Genomic DNA, 26,428 nt, shown 5'->3' with positions numbered 1-26,428 from the left:
TTGATTTCCTTGGAACGCCCCACGGCGCAATATCGAGTAACAGAGGCAAAGACGAAACGATGCGAAGGTATACCTTGCCCTTTGATCCCACCACCCTCGGAATTTCGTTTCGTCTCGAGTATGCGCCTCGTTCGCCGGTCGGCGAGATGAAGCGTATCGCGGGCGCGAACGCGCGTTTAACGGTAACCGCTACCCGTTACCGGTTACGGTAACGCGTGGAACGCGCTGTTATATCAATTTCGGTTTTGCGGCCCGGGGGCGAAGTCGACCGGAAAGAAGATCGGCAAATTCCGGGGGCAAAGACGACGACGATCCGCGCAAACGAAAAGAGATTATCATCCCGCCGTACGCAAATATGCAAGCTATCCGGATATGCACCTGCGCGGTGCATTACGTAGTCTCTATCGCGATATTTTCTCCGCCGTCGCTATCGTTTTTTCGCCGCGGCAAAGTAGAACAAACGTGCTCTCCAGTGAATACCGAGAAGAGGGAGAGAGAGAGAGCGAGAGAGAGAGAGACAGGGTAAAATTAGTTTCAACCTCTTGCGGTGTTCCCCTTCCTTGTTCAAGGCCGGATCTGTATGGAAACTAATGAACGGGCGTCTGTTGCGGCTAGCAAGTGAACGGGTCAGCCGATGCGAATTTCACGATTGTGTTATATTGAATAATAATTTTAGTCGACAATTCGCGAATTACTATTATTACAATTATATTTATTATTCATTATATAAAATTGTTAGACATATTATTTGAAATTTAATGTAAAAAAGCGTGTATCATTGAGCACAAGACCCATCCTTTTTTCTTATATCGTTGCTTCACACAATCATTTCTCATTTTTTATCATATGAAAAATGATCGAATCATCGATATGTTTATTGTGGAGAATTTTGTCAATTTTCAATTGAACAACCAGGAAAATGTTTATGCTCTATTGGGATTAAATGATAATACGAGAGAAAACCAAAAAGAGATAGAGGAATAATTATTTCTGCGAGCGATTAAACTGTACATTAAACGTCGATCGTCATCAATGCATATAAATAGTCGACGCAAACAAATCAGCGAATTGGTGCGCGATTGAACGCGCGCGAATGTCAGACCGTTCACGAGTATTCGGGCAATTAATTGAACGAGTAATGCTGGGCGCAAGAGTCCTGACGTGAAACTAAATGTATATAACTTATAGGTCACGTACAAGTTGCACGTTCGCTGGAGCAACAATAGAATTATCCGACGCGTGTTCTCTGAGACAGCCGTCTCTGCTTCGTAAACTTTGGCATAGTGCGAGTCCGCCGTCGTGACTCGCTTAGATATCGATCTATCGAAAGTACGAAAGTACGATGGATTTAAGAGTCTGCGGACGAACGCTTTGACTATAGCTTGCGACTTGAAATTCGGCGCTCGAAAGGCGTACGATGTAAATTACTCGGAAGATATATCCCAAAGTGGCCGAGAAGAATTATCGTTTCGCCGATTCGTCGATAACTGTAGTCGTATCAAAGTACTGTTCCTTCTCGACCTGCCAACGTAGGTACAAGCGTCCTCATTTTTACGACGACATCCTATAATCACCGAGAACAGTATCACGACACGTCTGCATAGGTGGGCATCAATAATAATTCTCAGCGTTCCTAGTCATTTCGCATCGTATTTCTATGTCACTGCACCCTGTAGTCATAATTCTTTCGAACATTCCGAAATTTTTCTCTATAATGTATGCGTATGTCAAAATCCTACCGCAATTAAATGTAGAATCTAAAAAATAGACAGGATCCCATGTGTATATCATGTGTATTATGTATATGTGCAGCAAATTGTAAGTCTTGCAAAGAATTTTTTTAGAAGAATCACATCTTTCTTTCCCCTTTTCTCTTTTGTATGCAGAATGATATTTCTTTAAATATTCACAAAGCGCAAACATCCGGAATTCAAGGCAGAGAAATTTACAAGTTGTACCTATATATTCACTTGAATGTAACTTCAATAGTAATCACAGTGGTATGCACAGTCCTCTTGTATTATTCTTTTTTTATAACTTTTTTGAACATTTGAATATTTTTTATTTAATTTTCAATTCAATCTCTGCAACATTATTAAATGTCTATGACATAATTATATAAAAATTTAACAATTTAAAAAATATATTTTTGATTTTGTTTTGCAATTTGTTTCGCGCGCAATGTATGTGTATGACAAATGATTCCTTTATAATATAATAATAATAAATAAAAATATTTGATCAGAATCTATCTAATCAATAATTTAATTAAGAGAAAAAAATAATTATTTTCATAACACTATTGATACGGAACATGTTTCTTTACACGTGTGTAATCTACAAAATTTATTCGAAACCGACGCCTTCAGAAACGATTCTAAAAGCGCGCAAGTGTCGCTGGCGATAAGTGCTTTTTCTCCCTTTCTCTCTCTAATTTTACTATAGACAATTGCAATCAAAGAGCTCAGGCTGCTCAGGCTGCTTGGCGCAACGTCGAGTAATAATAATAATAATAACAATAATAGTAATAGAAATAATAGAAATAATAATAGTGGTAGTAGCAATAATAATAATAAGTACAAAGGGATAATAATCGCTTCCATGTCGGCGTTCAACGTCTGATTGGCGCCTCGGCGTTCGTCGGCGATCGTCGTGGACTCGGCGCGTGCAGTTGCACCTGTCAGGCACGAGATGCGCAAGCGCTCAGGTGCTACGAACCGCCGTACGGAGGTAAAACGTCGCGCGGTCGAGCTTTCGTAGTCCGCATCGGCCATCCGCGACGCGAACTTTCACCCGGACGACGGTCCGCGCATGCCGCGGCGCCACTTCCAAAGTTGTCGCGCGTGTTAAGTGAGGAGACGAGAGAAGGAGAACAATTCTCCATTCCTTCTCTCGGCGAAGATTATTGTGCGGAAGAATATACGACGCGAGACGTCGTCGACGCGACTGAGAAATGAGCGATTGACTCTGGAAACTCGGAACGTTAATCCCTCGGGATCCTTTGGTTTCGCCGAGGATCGTCGACGCAGTTCGCCTCGACGCGGAGCGAGAAGATGGAAATTAATTCCAACCGGAGCTCACGCGTTCCTTCGGATTAATTCGCACGCGCGCGCAATAATGACGTTTCCCCCTCGTGGACGGTGGCGTGCGGATGAATCGGAATCGCGTCGCGTCGAGTGCCGGCGTTGATTTTATATATCTCCCTCGATCGCGCGCGGGTCGACCCCTACGGGTAAACACGTGCACGCGAATGGAAAAACCGTTTGGAAAAACACAAGCTGCGGGCGACAACGAGCGACGCTATCTCTAATTTTAATTTCAATCATTGGCCGCTGCCGCCGCCGCCAGGATCCGAACGGGCATATAAACCGCATTCGCGTTTTCGGTCGCTTGGTCGCGCGATGAAACCAGCCGGCCGGAAGAGTTTCGATGCTGTCCCCGGAATTGCGGCGAGCCGCTCTTAACCCGGATCGGGTCGCGAAGGTAGGCTGAAAACCGCGGCAGCGCACCCCGACGCGGCCTCAAATCGCCCAGGAAGGCGAATTAATGCGTCCGCGCGGTTCAAAATATAAATGCGGTCACGCTAAATTTCAATACCGATCGGAGGCACGATTGCATATTGCACGAGTTTATAACAGGTCCATTATGTCGGTGCATAATACGATACGCAACCGGAATATCTCATTATGTTCCGCGAAATGATGAGACTCGCAATCGGGGATTTTCGAATCGGTTAGCGATGCGAATTAACGGACGCGATCTGAAATAAACGCGATTTCGCAAAATCTCGATCCATTGGAATCTCGATCGAGTTAATATATGCATTTTAGCGATGTATAAGATACGCGCGCAGAATTATGCGAATCGCGTACACATCCCATACATTCACGTAGATTGGTCTAATACGTTTGAATTAATATTATTATAATATATTTGAATTAACCAACGGTATATGTGATATTGAGATATATACAATCCCCTCGAAAGAAATATAATATCACAAATTCGCAATCGATCGGAAGCTTGGACTAACCTGTCTATCATATCATTATACATGCATCGCGAAATCTCCTTTATCTAGAAAATTATGCAAATCAGGAGTAAGCGATCCGTGCAGTTTGCTTAAGTTGGTTGATTAAAGCTCATCGTTTATTCTACGCGGATTCAGTTGACATAGTTTGAATGATTATTAATGTAACAAGAATCTGTTGCTTTTAAGATTCATTTTTTATAATAAACATATTAAATATAATAAGAAAATATTACTCCGTTTAGTACTGTTTTCATAAGTATTAAATTCTCCTACACGGCGATTAGTCCTCAGAAATAAAATTAATAAAACATTGAATTGATATATCGCAAAAAAGAACGTTTTCATAAAATCTGAAGGCCGGAAGGCTCACTTCGCGCGAAGGCCAATTGAAATTTATTACGTCGTAAGAATACAAACGAGGGATATCCACTCGATGAATGCGGATGCTGTGCAGGATTGAGACATTGATTATCGAGACGGAAATTCGCCCCTCATATTTCCGGCAAAATTGCGGAAAGTCCTTCTTAACTGGAATCAAGGAATAAAGGGCGATATGGAGCCGAATCGTCGCCTAAAATCGAGCAGGATAATAAAGAACGCCATCCGTTATCGGTATCGGTAAAATCGACGGCTGATTATGACGAGAAGAACAAAGTCGGAAATGGAAAGCGCGCCTGGTGGGTGCATCGACTTCGATTTTATATGAGCGATCGGGCGATTTCATCGAGCGTATGCCGATGCATATCGATGGAACACGAGCGACAGAGAGCGAACGCTCCAGGGAAAAAGGAGCAATGAAAAAGTACGCATGGCGGGATTCGAATTTCGCATTCGAGAACGAGAACGGTGTCGCGCAGATGGTAGTTATGGAGAGCAGCGAGATCGAAGTGACACGACAATTGAATCGACGACGGTGATACCGGGAAATATTTCCATATCGCGACTATATTGCAAAAATCACAGGCGAGTGAAATTAACAATCGGCAGGATCGGACGTGTGTAAAATTTAAGAAGGTGGCATTCGATATATTACGTTATGAAATAGTAAAATTATCAAGGGACTTACAGACTCTTAACATGAAAGTTCGACGTGAAATCGTGTCAAAATATTTCTTTCACTGGGAATTTGCTATTTAAAAATTGCTTTAGTGTAAGTGAACGAACCAGCTTCCGTAATTAAACGATGCAATGTTAAAGATTAACGAAAAAATATTCAGAGGAGAGAGAATAACTAATCTCATCGCAAAGATTCTTCATATTGTTGAAAGAAATATTTTCCTTTAAAAAAGAAGGACTGGACCCTCTTTTAAGTTTTATCGCACGATTGTGAAAGGGACAGTCTCGAACGATAAAAATCTTTATCGTTTATTCATATTCCGCCGATGGAGGAACTTCTTCAGGAAATGCGCGAGGAAGGGAAGGCAAAGATATAGATACAACAAACGTATCGTGGTGTGAATAAGTCAAGAATGGACGAGCTGACACGCCGCCCTTTATTCGGATGTATCTAAAGGGGAATAACCGCTGACAAATCGATTCTCGTAGTCGATGCCATACACGATCGGGACGAGCGTTGCGTGTAAGGTGTTCTCGCACGGTAGCCACCCGCACACGTGGGCGCGAGGGAAAAAGGAAGCTAGGTGGGAAAACGAGAATAGCCTCGCCGCGAATAAATAAACCATGCAGCGCGCTACAATTCGTGCAAGTTTTGGCCGACCCTTCGAATTCTCAAACTTGGAATCATTTACGAACGTGGTGAAGGTGAGGCTATTTTGTGGCTCCGAGAAAAATTGTGTGTATCCTACACAATGCGAACCATGAGAAGAAACAATATTTTTCGCTTCACTTTGTCCGCAACTTGCCATCTATCCACTGTATCTCGCGTAAATTTTATACCATCACATTTAGACCTGTCATTTTTCTCTTTGACTTGTTTTTTTGATATGTGTCTTTGACGATAGATTGTGAAGAAATGGATGCATCGCTCAGTGTCTTTCTTGTTTTCATCTGTAAATTTAAAAACGATATTTTAACTGAAATTTGATCCAGTTTTGCAGTTTGTACAATTGAATATTTGAAACATTTATGAGAACAAATTGTATTTCTATTAATTTCTGTCTGCTCTGTGATTCTAAATCGTAGATTCAAATATGTAATATTATTCCTGTAAATTAACTCGATATTGAATACTGATACAATGCCGAATTCAATAGCGAGATACCTAAGAAAAGCAGCTGGTTTCCGATACATCCTGTGCATGCAATTCGGATAAACGGACGATATCATCGGTAAACAGAATCCCCGCAAGATACATCCCAATTATAAACACAAATCACTATTCCAAAGTTAGGCATCAGGTCAGCCGCGTTAGACAAACAGTAACATCCTGTTTGATCTCTACGCTCATTAGCAACGACCGTTGTGCATCGGTAAACCGGAACCTCTGCGTTATCCCTCTATCTATCTCCATCTGTGTACATCTCTTTACGACGATCGATTGGCGAAACATGCGTACGTACCGTCAACTTCCTCCTAAGAACGTGTTCAGCCGGCGTCTCGACTGTCAAGCCGGACGCTTGGGACTTGCAGCGCAAACTCGGCAACAAGTTGCATTTAAAATCCACATCCGGCGTCTGGGTAGGAGCAGTTGTACGGCAGTTTCGTCTCTTTTCTTCTCCTCCCATTCTCCTCCTCTCGTCCACCACCGCTACCGGAAACCCCGTCAAATCGCCGAGTATTCTCGACTGATTCGGGCTATTCAGACAAGAGCTCGCCCGAGATTTCTCTCGTCCGCTCGGCCCCGGGATTATTCCTGAAATTCGTTATAAATTCATTCGGGGGTACTACGTGGATCGTATCGCATTCGAGACTGCCTTGACAGCCTTCTCACTCTCTTGACAGCTAGTAATTATTAATCGGATTAACTCGCTCGTTTCGGGGTGGGAGAAGGAAGAAGGAACGAGATTGGTTATTCGTCTCTATTTTTGGAATTCCCAGTCTTTATTCATGCGCTGTAGCAATTTTTATGCTCCTTAATTCGGCTCTACGCTCTTTATAATGAGTCGACTATTTAAAAGCGTGCCATTTTCCTCGCGAATTAAAGACGTTGCCCTTTGACTTACGACTTCTTGCGACGACGAAATGCAGTTAAGGGGCGGGCCACATGGAATTACCGGAATTTCTCGACCGAAAGCTTCGAACATGAAGAGCACTCGACCCGAGTGAGCGCTTTTAGCACCTTAAGGTAAAGAGAGAGAGAGAGAGAGAGAGAGAGAGAATAGAAGGAGAACCTTCAATTGCGAAAAATTTCTAACTGACGGTGCAAAAAGGAAAACGTCGCGCGGGGCCAGTTTCGACAAAAGTGCGCTAGAACGATGAAAAAAGTGTCGATAATGTCGATAATGTCGATCCGATACTGGATTCCCTCGGGTATTTCGGTCGACAACCGATCGAAATGTTTTCAGGACAAAGAGAAAGACACGCCTCGATGCGTAAGTAAACGTATGCGTAATAAGGGGGTCGCCGTTAACTGCGTATACGGTACTTCCATGGGTCGGACGCACAATGAAAACACAATAACCTGCGGCAATCATTAAATTTAATTGACAGTGGAATAACGAAGAACATCGTCGGTAATTAAGACCAGCGATGGGCATCCTCGCGCGTGCCTGACGAGCGCCTCTTTTTCCTCTTTCTTCCCTTTCCCTTTCGCTATCAGTTTTGCGATTGTCTCTATGGTAGGTGTTTGTTCGCGACTCTTTCTCGCTTATAGACCGTGCCGCGAACGCGCCTCCGAAATAACATTGATAACGATTCAATTCTACTGGAGCGATTGGGAGTTTTATATAAATGGAAAAATGCAATGATTGTCTTAATAAGAGAGATTAACTATTTGCAAAGAAAGTAAGCAAACATTATCAAGTGTTATAAAATTATTATAAAATTAAAATAAAAAAATAAGCATATATATATATTAATATATATATTTAATTGATAATTATGAAAAACTTTTATTAAGAAAGAACAAGAATTATTGATTTATTGTGCAATTGAAAGTAATTTTGGAATGAGCAGATTTTAAATAATTACATCAGTGAGATCGATAAATGAAAATTACGAGAGAGGGTGAGAAAGAGATAGTTAATCTTTCAATAATTGGTGTAACCTGGTGGGAGGCGTTCAAAGAACGCTACCCGCCGTGTCAACACTGTGCGAACACTTTCGTTCTTCCCGCTCTTATTATCACGGGGCATTTCTCTCTCTCTGACGCCAGGAAGAAGAAAATTGTCGGCAAGATCGTCGTCGATCGCCGAAGCAGTTGGGTGATAATTACGAGTCGAATCCATGGACCAGAAAGTGCGCGAACGCCGTCGAGCGATGGATTTTATATTGCTGCTGCTCGTGATGCTGCTGAGGCAAGAGGGTGAGTGCTTTCACTTATGACGAGCTGTGCTTTTGCGAGCACATGGATGCGCCCTGTTCCGATCCCCCGAGCGTGTAATGTCCTCTACTACATCCGCTTTAAAGGATAAGCACTTCCTTCTTTCTTTCTCCGCGATTTCCTTTTTTATTCGCCGTTAAGGATACTAACTATTGCGCTGTATTTTAAGCACGCGCTTCGAAAGAGCCACAAAGACTGCGAAAGACCACTCACGAAAATCGACCTCGCTCGTAAAAATCTTTTAAGTGTTGGAAGTCTGATAAAAATTCAATTGCGTTGTATGTTGCATACATTTTAAATTATCCTTTAGCCGAGATTTTATATCGCGAAATAGCTGTTGATTGAATTGATTCAATTGATGCATGTTGATTGAGTTTAATATATAATTTTTTTTGTTAAATATGTATCTTTTTGTCCGTTAAAAGACAAGAAATGTACAATTAAATCGTTAATGTACAACTAAATCTTTCAATTTGTTGTAAATTACTGCGCTATTTGTAGAGATTGAATTAATTCTACGATACTTATCGTATTATCTATTATCGCATTATCATTCAAATGTGATCATGATTTCATTCAATATAATCGTGAATCAAGAATTAATATATAGGAACTAATACATAGGATAATTTCTGAGGTACATTTGTATATGTGTATGCATACATACACAAATACTACATGTGTACACAGGGTGTATCAGAGCGATCGTAACAACAGTTTTCTGAGGAACCTAAGCATTTTAGAGAAAAATGTTTCATACAAAAGTTATAAGGCTTAAAATAACCTATTTAATGATCATATCAGTTTGAATAGCACCGTCAAGGTCACATAAAAAATACTTTGAATTTTTTAAATGGAAACCCCATTTTTTATTGCATATTCTTGTAGTTTACCTCGAGAGCTTTCCAAAACACTATAATAAAATATTTTTCTCTTAAGTACTTTTAAGTACCTTTTAAGTACTTTTTAAGTACTTTTCGAGATATGAGGCTTGAAATAATTTCTTAATTTTACCATTTCTTATTTTTTTCTTAGTTTTAAATCATAAAATATCTAGCAAGATATTCATTTTTGGATTCATTATATTACCTTAATGCTTTTATGTACAAAATAAAGAGAGGAAGTGATCGATTGGTGTAAAGAAAACACATAGTTCTTTTTTAGAAAAAAATATGTAATTTGCAATTAAGAATTAAGAATTATATATTTTTTCTCAAAAATAACTATGAGTTTTCTTTACACCAATCGATTTCTCTCATTATTTTGTTCCTCAAAAAACTGCTGTTACAATCGCTCTGATACACCTTGTATATTGATGAACATATTACATTTATATTACATTATGGTAATTATTCTTTATTTATACTACCGTTATTGATGTAAATTTGATAATTTGATATTTTTATATATTCTATATTTATTGTGAAAATTATCTTTTAATTGAATAATTTGCTTGTGACAATTTTCTGCTAGAAAAAATGGAATAATAATTTGTCTATATATTTTTTGTGTTATTATGATTATTATTAAAAACTATACATTTTGTATTATTGGTATATTAGAAATAATTAAAATTCTTATTGGTGGAAAACGAGAGATGATTGAATGGACATGAGTAAACATAGCATGAAATACAGCTACTACGTATCACAATAATTCGTAATTACGTGAAATAATCCGGTGTAGAATTGCAATCGGAAGGATTAGTTTTCACCGAGTGGTTACGTGGCTATCGTATCGCAAACGAAACATTGCTGTTAAAATTATTATTACTTGCAACAGCCTGTTTAGTGCTACTCGATTTTCCTGCAAATCATGCAAATAAACTGGAACCGATAAAACACCAATAGCTGAACACGCATGTCAAAAGTGACGTTCGTCGAATTTGATACCCTAACATTAACGATCACGTAACTGTACAAATTATAAACCCAGACTTGATATTGAACGCCAATCAGAGTAGTAGACGATAGTTTTGCTTTCCTCGCGACCCGTCTTTAACAGCCAGAGGTTCAAGAGTTGATTGTCGTCGTTACCCCTCCGGCTAAGGTATATATAGCTCAATGGGTCTATCATGAAGACCATAACAACCAAAGATGCGTACGACACAGACGGTATATAACTCGTAGAGGTTCTCAAACTTTAATATCTCGACCTCGCTGTATTGCAAGAAGCATAAATTTATTTAAAGCTTTTTGCATTCTCACGGCGGCGCATAATTCGGTGCGCGATAAAGTGCAAGTTTTATGACGCATTGCGGGATAAAAATGCTGTAAAAACGACCAGCGCGCGATAATAAGAAGATGCGTAACTTGCATAATTCGCAGTAGAAATAACATTTGGGAAACGCTGGCGTTTTCTAACGAACCTAGACGGACGATGTAAAAATCTTTTTCTCATTTAGACACACATACAGGTGCGTGTATAACGCACACATATACATATATATACACACGTATTCTTCTAACGTTATAAAGTAATATTTAATTTAAAAAAATTTTAATTTAACGGAGAGAAAAAGGTAAATAAGTTTATTAACGCTTAAAATTTTTTTATTAATGTTTAATTTGATTAAAAATTAAATGCAAGGATTTCAAAAGCTTTTAAGATCTTTTCCATTGACGAAGAGACTAGAGAATTAAAATTACTACTAGAGAATGCAAGCAGCACATTGAGAATCACTGATGTATGTTATAGCGTACATAGCCGGCTACAAGCTCGTCTCTACGCCAAAGTTTCCTCTGTCGTTCTATACCGAAGTATCTGATAGCTCTTGCAATTTCCAAATGGCCGTTTCCCATCTCACTCACGCCATTTTTTCGATGATCTCATCTCCCTTTTTCCTATTCCTGGTCTGGTCCTCAATCTGAATGCATACCCTGACGAGAGTGAAAAGCTAAGGACGGTCATCCGCGCTCATTTTTTAAGGGTGGAACGAAAGGAACGATTTAAAAATGGCGTTCTTTCTAATTACGTTTCGTCGTTCCTGCTCAGTTATCACGGCAAAGGTGCATGCGGTGTAAAAGAGATAGAAGTCAAACGAAGGTAGATAAGGAGCTTGAAGAAAGAGAGAGAGAGAGAGAGAGAGAGAGAGAGAAAGAGAAAGAAAGAGACAAGGGTTGCGTACTGAGTAAGAGAGCAAAGTGCGGGATAGCTGGGATTTATTACGTTCCGGTAGATGGAGAGGGAGAGAGGTGACGAGGAAGAACGAGCGTTACGCCCGTGGCGGAATAAAAATCTCACGTTAAGGCAGGGCAAATGGTGTAAAAGTCAAAATTAAATGGGCGGAGACGAAACGAGCGCGGGAGCAGTTAAAAGGTTACGATCGGCAAGAGATTAAGTAACCGCGAATACGAAGATGCGTTCGCGTTATATATCAACTGCGGTGAATATCTATAGGCATCACTTTCTCAGATTTTACTTCCGTCACGTCGGCTCGTGAAATAACGGTTATGAAAGCTCGCGACAGTAAAGTTTGACGTACACATTTCACGAGCGAAGAAAATCAAATAAAATTCATACGTCAAACGGGGAAATAATAAGAATTATATAGCGAAATGCATGTTGAATATATTAATGTAAATTTCTTTATTAGAATTATAATACTTTTATATAGTAAATGAAAAGTTAACTGTTAACGAAAAAAATGAGAAAGGCGAGCGTCTGACAATTAAGTCATTAAAAGGACATAATTATTTAATTATAAAGTCTATGTTAATTTTGTTCTTTATTAACAATTTCCATGATTGACGCCATGTCGAAGCGAAATTAAAAATAGATCGACGATATACAAAAAATACGATACGATATGGAGAAATCAATCGAAGTAAAGAAACTGCTACATTTCTTCTTGAAATCCTATGGAGAGCCTTCTTTACATATTACTGTATCTACGGCAGAAAATGAAAAACATTTCTAGTAAAGAGGATAAAATGCATTGCCCTACATACATATCAATACAGAAATTGTGTGCATCGTGTATACGATATGAAATTTTAAAACCATGAACTTGAATATCACATATACAATACATAAACAGACGCATCCAGAATGGATGTCTGCGGTAACTTGGTTAACACGAATAAATAATAGATATATCTCAAACACTTTGATGTTAAAAAATTCCTTTCTCTCGGATGAATTTATTCGTGAAAATAAGCCAGTTATTTAGTTAGACGAAAAAAAGAATACGAATTGCGAGATGTAATCGGTCAATTCAAATAAGTACAGTAAATTTTAAACATATTTTATTATATATTTTATATATTTCATATATTTTATATTACATCATATATTTTATGTTTATATTATACATAATCTACAAAAGTTAAAATATCTGTCAGATACAAATTAATCGCAATATTACAAGGAATTATACTTGTTTATTCGCAGAGAAAAAACGTGTGTAAAGTTTGTTTTCATTTATTTAAAACAGGTTTTTTGCTTCAAAATATTAAATCTTGCTTAATGAATATTTTACATAAATATTTTAAGATTTTTCTGCGTAAACTTTATTATTTTTGTACGGATATTTTAATCATTACTAAATTTTTTTATCTAACATATTTCATATAATTATATACAAACATATCTCCCATTTTTTATTTTTTGTTATAATACAAATTTTTTATAAAATAATTTTTTATTATTATTCAGAAGATCTAAATTTCAACATAATGATACTAGCGGGTGTAACGAGAGTTAACAATTTTGTGTATATTCGAATTTTGAGAGAATTATCGACAAGAGGTTGGTAATTAAATTTTCTATAGGCAATTTATTTTTGTCTTGTTTGCTTGGCCTCGAGGCTTTTGGATATATGACACCACGCGCGTGTATAAACGCCAGTACACAAAGTTCTCCGATTTACGGCGATCTGGGACCTACGAGCAGCTCATTTAAGATACGAAATATAGTAGGAACTTTTTTTTCATAACGCATTTGTTATGAAACTGAAGAAGTATTTATTAATGTCATAATATTACATGTATTAATTCGATTATTATTGTCGCAAAATTAAATGTCGCGGACGAACGAATGTGTTAAATAACGTTAACTGGGAAATCATTCGTTTGAGCTATTCCTGGAATCTATAATATTCTGCAATTTGATGCATTTGTTATAATTGTAAAAAAAACCTATCAGTGCAAAATCATATCAAATCACATGATGCAGATCATGCCATTAATAAGTGTACGCAGAGGAAAAGAGAGCGAGGGAATTAAGCGACGTATGAACTTATAAAGCGACCTTATCGAGAGTGCGTGGTGAGAGTTAAGTTTAACAAATTGAAAAATCGAAAACCGAAAATTGGCGGCTGACTCGAAGAAGAAGAAAATACAATAGCGCGCTCCGGGACATTTCGGCATTCCGCTCACAATATCGTATGCATTTTCACGTCCCCCGATGTAATAAAGCTGAAATGCGCGAAACTTAATTTCCCGTCCCTCGGCGCGGAGGTTCCTAGAATTTGAATTTTTCCGCGCGGTCTCGTATTCATGTAGCGAGAAATGTTCGGTTTTTCGGAGAAAAGCACGCGAGCGTGCAAAAATGTCGTAGAGCGTGAAAAGTGCGAGGCCGAAAGTATTCGGATGCAAAAATCTATGCCTCTTGTGTCGAGCTTCCGTGGGTTTGTGCATTAATAGGTAACTCCTTCGTGATAAAAATATGTCAAAGGAGCGAAATTGCCGAGTGTTGCACGGTAATTTATCGATCGAAAAAAAAAAAGAGATGAAAAATGAAGGTGCACGAAGGAAGCGCGACTGGATGATTGACGCGCGTAACGAAGATGAATTAAAGAGTAGGGCCGATTTATCCGGATGACTATCACGAAGGATTCTCGACAAATTTTCTCTTTAATCCAATATCCAGAGAGTAACGAGATAGGTGTATTTACAAACATTATTATCCACAAGAAGATGCGATCAGATAGAAGCAAAAAAGAAATAAGAAGAGAAATTACAATATTATAATTATATTAATTATATATTAATGCTAATAATAAATATACTATTCTTTTACATCGCGAGTTATCTAAATAAAATTATGAAATAAGAGTAAGATTTAAAAATACTGAAAATTGAACGCAAGTAATTACACATCCGGTACGCATTTACATAAAAGTGTGCCTTTTCAAAGTTGATAGAGCGCTTCGAAATTCTCTCGGCGTTTACTCGCCGGCGAGAATGTAAACGTCCAGGCGTGCCGGACTTAAATCGAAAACGCACTCCAATGAGGCGAGTTATATCGCTTCCTCGACCGCGCGACTCGCCGCCTCCCCAGAGCAGGTAGTCCGTTCGCCTGATGAAGATAAAACGGGATAATTATAGAGCCTATCGGGGATCGCGGCGCGGCTAAATTTGGTCGGGACACGCGAGATCGTCGAACGTTGGGCGCGGCAATAAAAGGAAAAGCACCCGGGACTCGGGGCGGCGTTAGCGGTGAAAAAGAGCCGGAACAGAGAGGAAAATAAAGCCGCGGCGTGCGCGCCGCGCACAGTCGGACGGAATAAAAAGCGTAGTCGAGAGACGTGGCGGAGAAATAGAAATAGAACGGGCGCGAGAGAAGCGAAAGACGCTTAATTTTTCATACTGGACGTGCGCATCTGTGTTTGGCCGACCGCGCGCAACTCCACGCGACCTCGCTAATTATTTCTAACTCATTCTTTTTTCATTCAGCTTCCTCTGTTTCGTGACCGCCGGATGCTGGTGGCAGATGCGGTTATATAGCGTTGCCCCTGTATCGTGTATCGTGTGTGTTGCCGCTCTCGCAATTCGCGTCCAAGACGGTCGCTGTCGCTACCGCTGCCGCTGCAAAATCTCCTTCCCCTCGTTAATCGTACCGATGCACGCGAATTCTATCTTCCGCCCCGCATCGTATTTTTGCTTCATTTTTCATTTTACATTATCGTATTTTCATCTAAAGATAAAAACTCAGCTAACCTACAAACACTATTAGACGATGTTATCGAAGCTATCATTCGATGGATAATTGAAAAAAGCTCGTCAAACGTCATCAAGCGGAAACGTCAAACTTTTTTCGTAGACCTTAGTTTGAGTAAAATAGCACTGCTTGAAAAAAGTATTTAATATTTAATACACAAATCGATATATACTTTTTATGATATATACAGGGTGCTTCTTAATAAGTGCGAAAAATTTTAGGAGATGATTCTTTGTCAAAAATTAAGGGATTTTCGATATAAACATTAAAAAATTCGAATAAAAAATTGAATAGAGGCTAGTTTGATTTCCTTACAATATAGGAGACTGAAAGAAATTAATAAATAACCTTTTTACTAAAAAATATCCATCTAATTTTATTTCTTTAATTTGTTTCAAATTTGATAAAATAAAAACCTAATTTTTACCCCCATTTTTAGAGGAGTGTAACTCCACAGGAAGGGATATATGTTTATATGAAAAACTCTTCACAAAAAATCATCTAAAATTTTTCGCCCTTATTAAGAAACACCTTGTATATATTATATTATACAATATTTATATATATGTGAAAATTATATATTTGAAAGATAATTTACGTAATTATACTGGAATCATTGGAAGAAAATTTAAAACAAGGCGATTTGGAAAAAAAGCAATTAGAAGGAAATCACTGAAAGATACATAAGTATTGCTTTTTTCTATCTCGCTAACTTCGTCTCTTATTTTCTCTCACGAAGAAAAAAGGAAAGAGCTTTTAAGAAGTTCCTCTTGGCTGTAAGAGAAAAACTATCGATTGCAAATCGTAGTTTCAGTAATTACCCTGACACGAGCTTTCGCTGGAGTGAAGCAGTATCGTCAAATTCTCATTGGCTAAACGTACGCTCTAATAGCTTTCTCCACCTCTCCGATTGCATTTTCTCTCTCCTCCTTCCGTTCTTTCTTTTTCGCTCGTTCGTTCCCATGACTTTCGTGAAAGGGCGCTCGACCAAGTGCGATCTCAGCACTTTCCAAGCTCCTGATGTTTCGACCTACTCGAAACGAAAGCGAATGTCCACAATGGGTTAAGCAGAAACGGGAGTGCAGTTTCTTCTTTTTGCCAGTAAAATGATCATTATTTTAATTTTAAAATTACTTTTTTTACATTTACGCATTATAATTCGATATTTCGTTTGCATATACATATATGTGTCAAAAATGTTTGCGTGCTTTACATTATCTTTATTTATCACGTAATTTTTTTATAATCGATCGCACCGCTAAATCGATTGCAGCAGACTGTACATTACGATGAATAAGAACAATATTATCATTTAACACTTAGAAGAGTAATTTTTCATCTTCAATTTTAATATTCGCGAAATTATCGCACACTGACTAACCGTCTGGTAACATCGGAAGATTTTAAAACTTCTTTATTCTTGAAGAAAGTTGCGTCCACTGTTGCATTAAAATTCTATTTTACGTTACATCTTTAAAGTGTAAGATAAATAGCGAACTACGAAGTTAAAATCGTGCAGCCTCATTATTGAATAATAATCAATGGACGAAAGAGTCGCTCTTTCGATAATAATAGTCGAGGAACTTTCGACGATAATATTACATTACGCGATCCACGTTCGATTTAATTCTCACAATTTTTACTTTCGGGATGCTAATGGCACCAGTTTAAAAGTCAGCTCTCTCGCTGTCTTTATCGGTAACTTCTTTCATTATACGAATAGTTACGCTTGCATATTTTATATCTTCGACTTCTACTGCCACAACCAATCTACTTTTTTTTTTCTTATCGGTTCTCTATCTTCCCTTCGTTACCTCCTTGCATCCTCGAATTTTCCCCGTAAAGCTTCTTCCGCTCAGGTGATAAATATAAGATTCGACTACGCGAAAATCCCGCGATCGTGAAGCAATCCAAGATGTTAATTTCCACCGAGCGCGACTGGAAACTATTTCGTGTCGCGTTGCAAACGTGGCCGGGTGGCTTTCGCGAGAGATCGAGCTCGCCTCGGCGCTTTAATCGACGACAAAATCGATACGCTTGCCAATCCACGGCCAAATAATTGACATTACATAAAGTATTCAGGTTGCAATGCCGGGACCGTTTAAGCCCGGCGCTCGTGCGGTAGTAATTTTCAATTCCGCGGGAAACGAAATGTCATAACGTTGTCACGCGAAACGACGTTAATGGCGAAACAAAGTGACGGGTTTAAAAGGGTGTAACGGAATGCAAAATTATCGGTGAATTTGTTAGAACTCAATTTAAAACAATTTGCGCTCGCTCGCGCGTTTTTCGGCTCCCGCAAATAAATAACAAACGAACGAAAGTCGGATATTATTTGAAAACCAGTTTACATTACATTCCTCCTTTCGCGTATCTTTGCATTTTTTTTTTAAATTATAGGTCACAATATTGAATGCTTGCATCGATATTAACACGTAAGCTTTTATTTTCCAAAATTAAATGAGAGAATTTTTTTATATAATTGACATGACGAAGACGAGAATTTTTTTATATAATTGACATGACGAAGACGACGCATAAAGACACGAAACGATATATATGAAAAAGTATATTTATAATTTGATCTGTGACACTCACGCGACTTCACTGTCGAATATTATTTTCATATCATTGCGCAGAATCGCTTCAGTCCGCATTACATTACAATTTTAAAATAAATTGACGAATATCGATTCGCGAAAGTGTAATTTCATTAACGTTGTCGGACCGATTTAAAATCGCAAATTGACTCGCGAATATGATTTATGATCTTTCGAAAATACTTAGCATTTATTATGGTGTATCTTTAAAATAATATCGAGGTAGATGATATAAAAATTCATTCCACATTCCAGCTACACGGACCTGCATTACATACGTATGCGACGCCACCGCAAAACTTTATATTCGCTTTTCGCAAACCGACCGACACAGGATATAAAACGGTCTAATGAAGATTCCGCTCATTAACATCTGACTAACGAGCACGTCCGACTGAAGAACCGCCACGACAAGAGTATTAAGCTCGCCTCCTCCACCGACTGTGCCGAGTCGTATGCCCGATCTCACAATCGGATACCGTTATTACCCTTTGTTTCCTTTTCTCCGCGATTTTCAACACGCGCGTTTTAGAGCCCATCTGTCGGAAAACAGAAGTAGTTTCGACGACGCCGTCGCCGCCAGCAGGACAGATGATGTAATTAAAGGTGACACCGTCAGCGTACGCGGCGGGACGCAGTCGTACAATTACGACGAATAAAATTTAACGAAGTGTGCATCACGCGCGCGGTGTCGCTCGCGCGATTCGCGCGCGCACGCGCTTAATTAAGCTCGCTCGCCCGCTCATTCGCCGACCCATCCTGGTAATTTGATCCGCGTGCGATTCCCGGTCCATCGAGGTATGTAAATCGAGTTCCCGTTTTCTACGGCCGGGATCGTGTAATTTTCCTCCCGCGTTCGGGATCGGAGAAAAATAGGGGAAAGAACGAGCGAATGAGCGAAATAGAGAGGAGGGGGAGAGAGAGAGAGAGAGACAGGGAAATCGAAACCGATGATCCCATGTTCGCGAAGTTATTTTCGTTTCGGTCGGGATTGTGGAGATTTTTTAGTCCTCTGGATTATATTTTCCATTACGCTGTTTGCCAAGTAAGTTCCACTAATGTTGCGCGATATACGTAATATACCAAGGGTATAATCCTGCTAAGAAAGGAACCGATTAACGAGGAAACAATTCGCGCACGCGATAACGAAACATCTCTTTATTATAGATGTCCGAGTCCCGGGCTAAGTAAACCGTTCATTTCACGCTACGTGTATTATCCAGTTTCTCGTATACATCGGAGGAAAAAATATATTTAATCCTCTGATGGGAATTTACAATCCCACAAGAAACAATTGCCGTTCGAAAAAACTCATTTTAAATCCAACACACGCGCATCCCTTAACGAGTCGTCCCTTGTTAAAAAAATGCACGTGTCAAATTGTATGTGTTTCATTGATAAGCGAGCCAACCGATTCTATTCACAATTTATCTTCATCCTCTTCTGCAATCGCGAGAATGCGAGAAAAATTCCGGTCGAACTTCGTCGAACCGCTGGAATGTGGTCTGGAGATCCTTGTTACGGAATTTAAAACGTAACGCCGATTCTGGCTAAATTTCCCGAGAGTTTCCGTTTCTTCTTCCCATCTTCTCTTCCTAACTCCCCGACATACACTTTCGCGTTTTCAATTAATTTCTCTATTTTCTTTCGACCGCATTCCTTCGCGCGGCGAGACGTATACGTAAAAGCGCTGGCGAAGCTCTGAATTAGTCCGGTAAATGTATTCCTAGCGTTATCACCACAGTTGTATATATTCCAGACCGCTTCCGAGAAGCGGGAGAGGGACAGGGGATAATAGCCTTCACGTCGCAAATTGTACCCCGACGAAGAAATAAATCGACGAACTTACGGGCCAGTGGCAGCCCGACTTTTCCATGAATTTCGGAGCAATTCCGTTTGTCTCGGCAGAGGAAAATAATTTACGCTTTTCGCGACAAATCCTTATCTCTCGTCGCGGCTACTGCCACGTCTGTGTTTTTTCAAACTGATTCCGCCAACGCGAATTAATTTCGTCCCGTTTTTCTAGTAGCAGACTCTCTACAGATTTTCATTCCGATCGCGACCAAAGGCGTACATGCATACACACATTTCTGTTTCTCATTTCAATTTCTCAGTACGCCATTTGAAATACACGACACTTAAATTTCTTTTCACACAAGTTCGATTGCATAATTCACATATCACGCAAATAGACGTATCGTGAATTCACGTGACCTACAAGCGTGTAGTTTCGATCAAACTTCTGGCTGTGTCAATTTCAAGTTGAGTTAATTATCCATCGATTGCAACGTATCTCCAGAGTAAAATATGTAAGAAAACTTTTTATATTTTCTAAACTAAAATAAAGTAATAAAAAATTATATTACGTAGAAGGAGAGAGAGAGAGACAGAGAGAGACTCGAAATGATTAAGTCGCACAACTTTTACTTTTAATATCTTTCACTCAATTCTACTAATTTACATGAAAAATTGAACTATACATCTTCGAGATACATACATGGTTAATTAGAATCAATTATAGTTGCCTCTGCAAATATAATTCTCGAGAGATGTGTTTTATTTTTCGCATAAGCAACGATTCGCCGGGAGCTAAGCTGCCGTGCAAAGCAGCATCGTATTATATATATATAGATATATATATATATACATTCGTATTCCGGTGTAATTAGGAATAATACTTCCCAGCGCGGAGACCGCAACGACGAGAGAAGCGTAATGTTGGAAGAGAGAGCCGAGAGTGCAAAAGCATGATACATAAAATGTAAATTTCACGCGTTCTTATTTTTCCTCGCCGCGGTAGCGGCGGCGTATAACACTTTTTGCGGGCTGTACAATGCACCGGACAAATTTGAATCTACGGCCGAACAGAACACGCGGGAGTATACTTTAAACCCTTCGCATAATTACTCGTAACAGGATATAAACGGGAGCTCTAGTTGGTCCTAGTTATCTACGCTGAATCCGACTTTGGCGCACCGCGCGCCTCTCTCGCCTATCTGTATTTAATTCCCGCGAAAATTGTTACATACGCGTCTAATTACCGGACCGAATGACAAAAAGCGTTATCCCGCTTGTGTAAAACTATCTCTGTCACGCGATATGCGCTTTTACGCAATTCGCTCGCGACACATATCTGCCAAATTTTCGCAAATTTTCAGGCCGTTAAATATTAATGATACAACAGCAGGACCAGGCACGTAACACAACTGCCGCTCGTTGAACTCGAAGTTATCTCACGAGTGTTACATATACATGTAATGCTCATTGAGCATGAATGAATAAAGTGTACGATGAATTAAATACGCCGAAAAAAAGTCGATTCATTTTTTGTTCCTTGATTATTTTTGCACGTTATTGCCGCACGCTTTTGTGACCGCTATATACATGTTTCCCACTAACGTGTAATTTGCCATTCGTTTTTCCATGTTTCGTAACGGGAAGAATTCACGTCATGTAACGAGACAGAAACCCGTTTTCAAAGAACCACTTTTGTCTGGCACTCCCGTCCGTAACGTTTCACTGAATTTCTAGGGGTGCTCCGTGATTTGCAACGGATGCGAGAAATTTCATATTTCATGAGAGTCGGTACACGCCGTGCTATCTTCGCTCACGTGCTTCTCGGGGTAAAAATTTACCTCTAGAGATGCGTCTACTTGCCGTTTTCCAACTAAAATTATTTTTAAAAAAATACGAGAATACTATTGTTAAAATTTATGAAGCGCAATCACCGATATTTATTAAAAACAGATGTAAATATAAAAGAAAAAACACGAAAGTTTTGCAGATGCCGAACAGAAATGTGTAAAGGATAAAATCTGGCCCTAGTCCAGAACAATCCTGAATTCCATGGACGATGTTCGCCAACGATATAGTGTTATGTTTGTAGACTCCTTCCCTAAGAAGATTATTTAGTAATGCTAACGGGAAACATACGTAAGTGTAAAGGATTAATAGAAAAATAAGAATTTAACAGATTTCAAATTATATTTATTTCAATGAGGAGATATTTCCAGTTTTTGTACATTATTGAAATGAGTAACGCATCTCTCTTAATTACCAATCATAACATTTTATATATTAAACGTATGATACATTTAATCCTTTTTTCCTATATACTTCCTTTCTATAATAATAATAGAATAAATAATAACCATGAACAATAGCAAACATGTAGGATATTACATGTTACTATAATAACAGATTGGAAATGATATTGATACTAATTATAATAACAATGAGGCTGAGCATAAATTGAAATTTGTAGATTGTTATAATAGATGATTACAATAAGCTGTTAAAGTATGCTTATTCACTACTCGATCAATGTTTATACATCAATCGAATGAACAGTATACAATGATATTTATGTATAGCGCGTTAAAACTGCGAAATTAACATTTCTCGTTAGAAAATATACGTACTCTTATTAGCATTGTTATCGCAACCGCAATTCTTTTCATCTGTCATCAATTTCGATAACGTTGAAAAGTGCCTTAAAAAGTCGAATATAGAAGCTATTTATTTGGTGTTGGCATTGATACAGTACATTATTAAAACATTGATAAGAATCAGGCTATTCTCAATAATGGAAATACAAGCGTGCACGCATACAATTCCTATGAATACAAAATACGAATATAAAACATACATTCATTACAATTGCCTGTTCGGTTTAATTGTGCGCACGTTTTTGTTACTTCTGCCTATATATTTATCAGTCTGTGAATTATATTACATTGAAGATATAAATTGTACTGATAAATTGAAAAATACTTTTTATGAGAAATATTAATATAAATAATGAATATTATTACAATATGCAGTAATAATTTCAATATTGTCTTTGCCTTTAAAATTCTTCTTAAAAGCTGAAAGAAATGCCATATTTTTATTTCTTTATTTATTTATGAATATTTTTTATAAATACTTTGTGTATTTTAAATTCATATATAATATTAAAACTTATCCTAAAATTATATATGTACATATATGTATACATAGAGAGAGGGGGGCAGAGGGGGAGGGAGAGAGAGAATTGATTTATCGAATATCAGAGTAAGGATTATCACAAACATATGATATATCTGTATTACTAACGATAAACACGTATGCCAGTATGGCTGTTCTCATAGTAAGCGAGCAATATGTGCTAATTCACCACATGTGATCCCTCATTAAATATTCAAATACATTGAACAACGTCAGTTGGTGATACGCTGCATGAGCGATCGGTGACGCAGTAGAACGTTGCACGAAAGCACTCGAAAACTTGTCCTCTCTCGTGGTTGAAAGCACTCGAAAAGTTGTCCGGCTCTACAGCAAAAGTACGTGAACTCACACGACAATGCAATATCGCCCTTCCTTGACAGGCGCGAAACTTAATCACGCGACCAACGATGTTTTTCCCTTCCTTTTTTTCTACTATTTTCGACACGCGAAGCGTGATTGTATTGTCGTATCACAATAACATTGTTACGACGTGGTCGGAGGGACCTTAAGCACCATAGTGATCGGTGGACCATGGCTTCCCGGATTTTACAAGGAATCTCTGCCGTGCTTTCGTGGTACACGCGACATCGTCCACAAATCACCTGGAATCGCCAATTTAAGGAAGCGGCGCGAAACAGCACCGAGAATTCGAATCTTCTCAGCTGCACGTACTGAGGAATGTAATCTGGCGAATTGCGAATTCTCACGGGAAATGGCTCGTAGGTTTCGGGCTTTTAAATCGCCTCTTTATAACGGTTGTCTTGTGATACATTCTCTCTAACGCTTCGGACTTTTAAAAATATTAAAATGCACAGGAGATAATAAAAAAGCCCGCATTAATCCTGTGAACTCTCTTTATAAATAATGAGAAAATGATAATGTCCGGATAAGAATACTAAAGTATCTTCAAGCTACAAAATATGACCTAAATTTAGCAATAAACGAGTTGTTTAATGAATGTTTGCTTATTTCCTCTTTACTTGTGTGTATATATATATATATATATTGCCTTTATGGATCAATATAACGCTTAATATAATTAAGCAATGTAAACATATATTAATTTACGTGTATTAAATTAAAAAAATGTTTACCACTTTTATAAGATTTTATAAGAAGCATAAAGATTGATCCGATAGAATTTGTTATAATTGCGTGAGAGTTCCCAATTTCATATTTCCAAAGCTTATCAGATCCATCGCGGAACTTTCTAGTGTAACGATTAATTTATTCCGCCTACCTCGTGCCATCAAAGAGACTAGTAGTGGTACACTTATATCGCAACGAAATAATACATTTTTAACATCGTTAACCGTTGCAACCTTGTTTCTTTCATAGATTTCATGCGAAAACAAACTCCTTTCTTTTCCATTTCTATTGCGGATTTCATTTTTGTTATTACTCCTCGTTGAACTGCGTTTAAGTCCGTTTACACAGTTGAAAATGGTCGGTCATTGTTTACTATTCCTTCTCTTTCTCTTCCGTTCCGGTCTCCTTCTTGTTCGCTATTACCGCAAACGGAAGGGTTATATGTACTTTGCCATTCTTGGCGTCTTTATGCGAAGTAGTATAAGTACACAACTTGGTCTTATAAAAAAATATAGGCTGATTGGTTTTTAAAACAATTTAAAAATAATTGCAAAAATTTTAGTTGAATTAATATTTTCTTTAGAGAAGGACAAAAAAATTTTAATTAATATTAATATTAATATTAATACATTGCTTTCGTTGATTCATCCGTAAAATCGCATTGATCATTACTTGTTATATTGTGTTTAAAGTGAAAGAAAAAATAAAGTATATATTGCAATATTTTTATATATTTTTTTAATTTTTTAAAAAATATAAAAATATTAGCATACGTATATCTTAATAAAAATAAGGAAAACTAAATGCATTATTATTTTTCGAAAAATTTTATAAAAGCTTTGGAGATTATATACCGGGAAATTTTACAACTCTCTCTTATCATAAAACTGAAATGTTAGCATTACTGAATTAATTATTTTGCATTGTTATGTCAGTTCCTTTTTACAAAATAAATTGTTAAGAATGAGTGTATGTATATATTGTTATGCAAGTTATTACTTCATAGCTTCCGCAAAATAAGAAAAGAATCATTTACATTTTCTTTTATTTTTCAGTTATTCATATAGTCTGCAAATTTTTAAAGATGTAGAAATTTGTCTTCTGCAAAATTGCAACGTTTTTCACGATTAAAATATATTTAAAATTTTCTTGCGGTTAAATTTGCATTTATATCATAATTATTTTTTGTTTTCCATTTATCAATACATTTCATCATAAATTTGCGCTTTTGAATTAAATAGCATTAAATATATACACACATATAAGCGCACAAATATAGATGCAATATAACAATAATAAAATATTTATATGATCATTACACGAATAAGTATTAACAACTAGTTAATCGGCGAAACCTATTATTATGGCCGGAAATACATCTTCTCATCAATTATCTTTCTCATAAATATTTCTCTTGCAAAGGTGCTACATTATTCTCACCTGATGGAGAATGACACATGAAACGTGCCCAACGTAACCACTTTCCATGTTATTCTGTGCACGTGAGAAACATCCGTATTGTTTTTAGTGCATAAAGTAACACATAAATATTTCATCAACAGAACTCAATTCACCAGTATATCTTACCTCTTCTTCTGTCCCAAAAATTTAAGAGATTATTGAATCACTTGATACAATTCATTTATCCCAACCATTTATACAATTATAACATTTATTGGATGTTGTTATGCTTAAAACGCCCGACATTAACATAATTTGCAAAGCGTTTTGATCGCAACGACGCAATGCGATTATCGTGTTATACGAGCTCGTTCGAGCGTTTTCGAAAAACGCCAACCTGTGCGACAACGAGCGCACTCGTGCCGCGGTAATTAATATTAATGTCGGGCTGCGTTTCGGCTGAGTCAGCGACAGAACGCACCAGCAGCTAGCATGTGACGGCCGCGTCGAGCCGTCTCGACGCACTAGTGCGATGGGTGTCGCGGGGGCAGCTGGAAGAATCGATAGTCATAAAGCACGCGAAAAACTACCTGCTCGTTCAATGGAGGCGGAACGCCCTCGCCTTCGACGTTTCCGTCGTCGTGTAACACCTCCCTGCTTCCGTCTCGCAACAGCATTGACTGGTCTTTTCGCACCCGAATCAGCATTTCGTCCCCCTCCCCCTGTGGAAAACGTGACGAAGAGAGAAGACGCGCTCTCGAGGGTGAAATACGTCTGATGGCATTATATGTGAGTTATATAACGGTGTGGTTTATACTAGAGAGAGAGAGCCGTCGACTCTTCCCCTCTGTCCTTCCTCCCTTCTTCCTTTCTCCGGAACCCTCTATAGTCTCTACCGTCCACGTCGGGTGAGCACCGAGGGCGCGAAGCAGT

The 26,428-nt window shown here is 38.2% G+C and overlaps 1 protein-coding gene across 1 annotated transcript in view; it reads left to right on the top strand.

Moving 5' to 3' along the window:
• The first annotated feature begins 2,773 nt into the window (after positions 1 to 2,773).
• LOC105258292 (cell adhesion molecule 2) overlaps positions 2,774 to 26,428 on the top strand; it is an 80,488-nt gene continuing 56,833 nt past the window's right edge. The window contains exons 1-2 of the mRNA XM_011269458.3: positions 2,774 to 3,483; positions 8,307 to 8,456. Coding sequence (XP_011267760.1) covers positions 8,378 to 8,456 — 79 coding nt within the window. The 5' untranslated portion in view covers positions 2,774 to 3,483; positions 8,307 to 8,377. The remainder of the gene's footprint in view (positions 3,484 to 8,306; positions 8,457 to 26,428) is intronic.

Source organism: Camponotus floridanus, unplaced genomic scaffold (genome assembly GCF_003227725.1).
Source record: "Camponotus floridanus strain SB8 unplaced genomic scaffold, Cflo_v7.5 scaffold2, whole genome shotgun sequence".
Taxonomy (NCBI): Eukaryota; Metazoa; Arthropoda; class Insecta; order Hymenoptera; family Formicidae; genus Camponotus; species Camponotus floridanus.
Note: the sequence above shows the minus strand (reverse complement) of the source record. Positions and strands in the feature narration are given on the sequence as shown.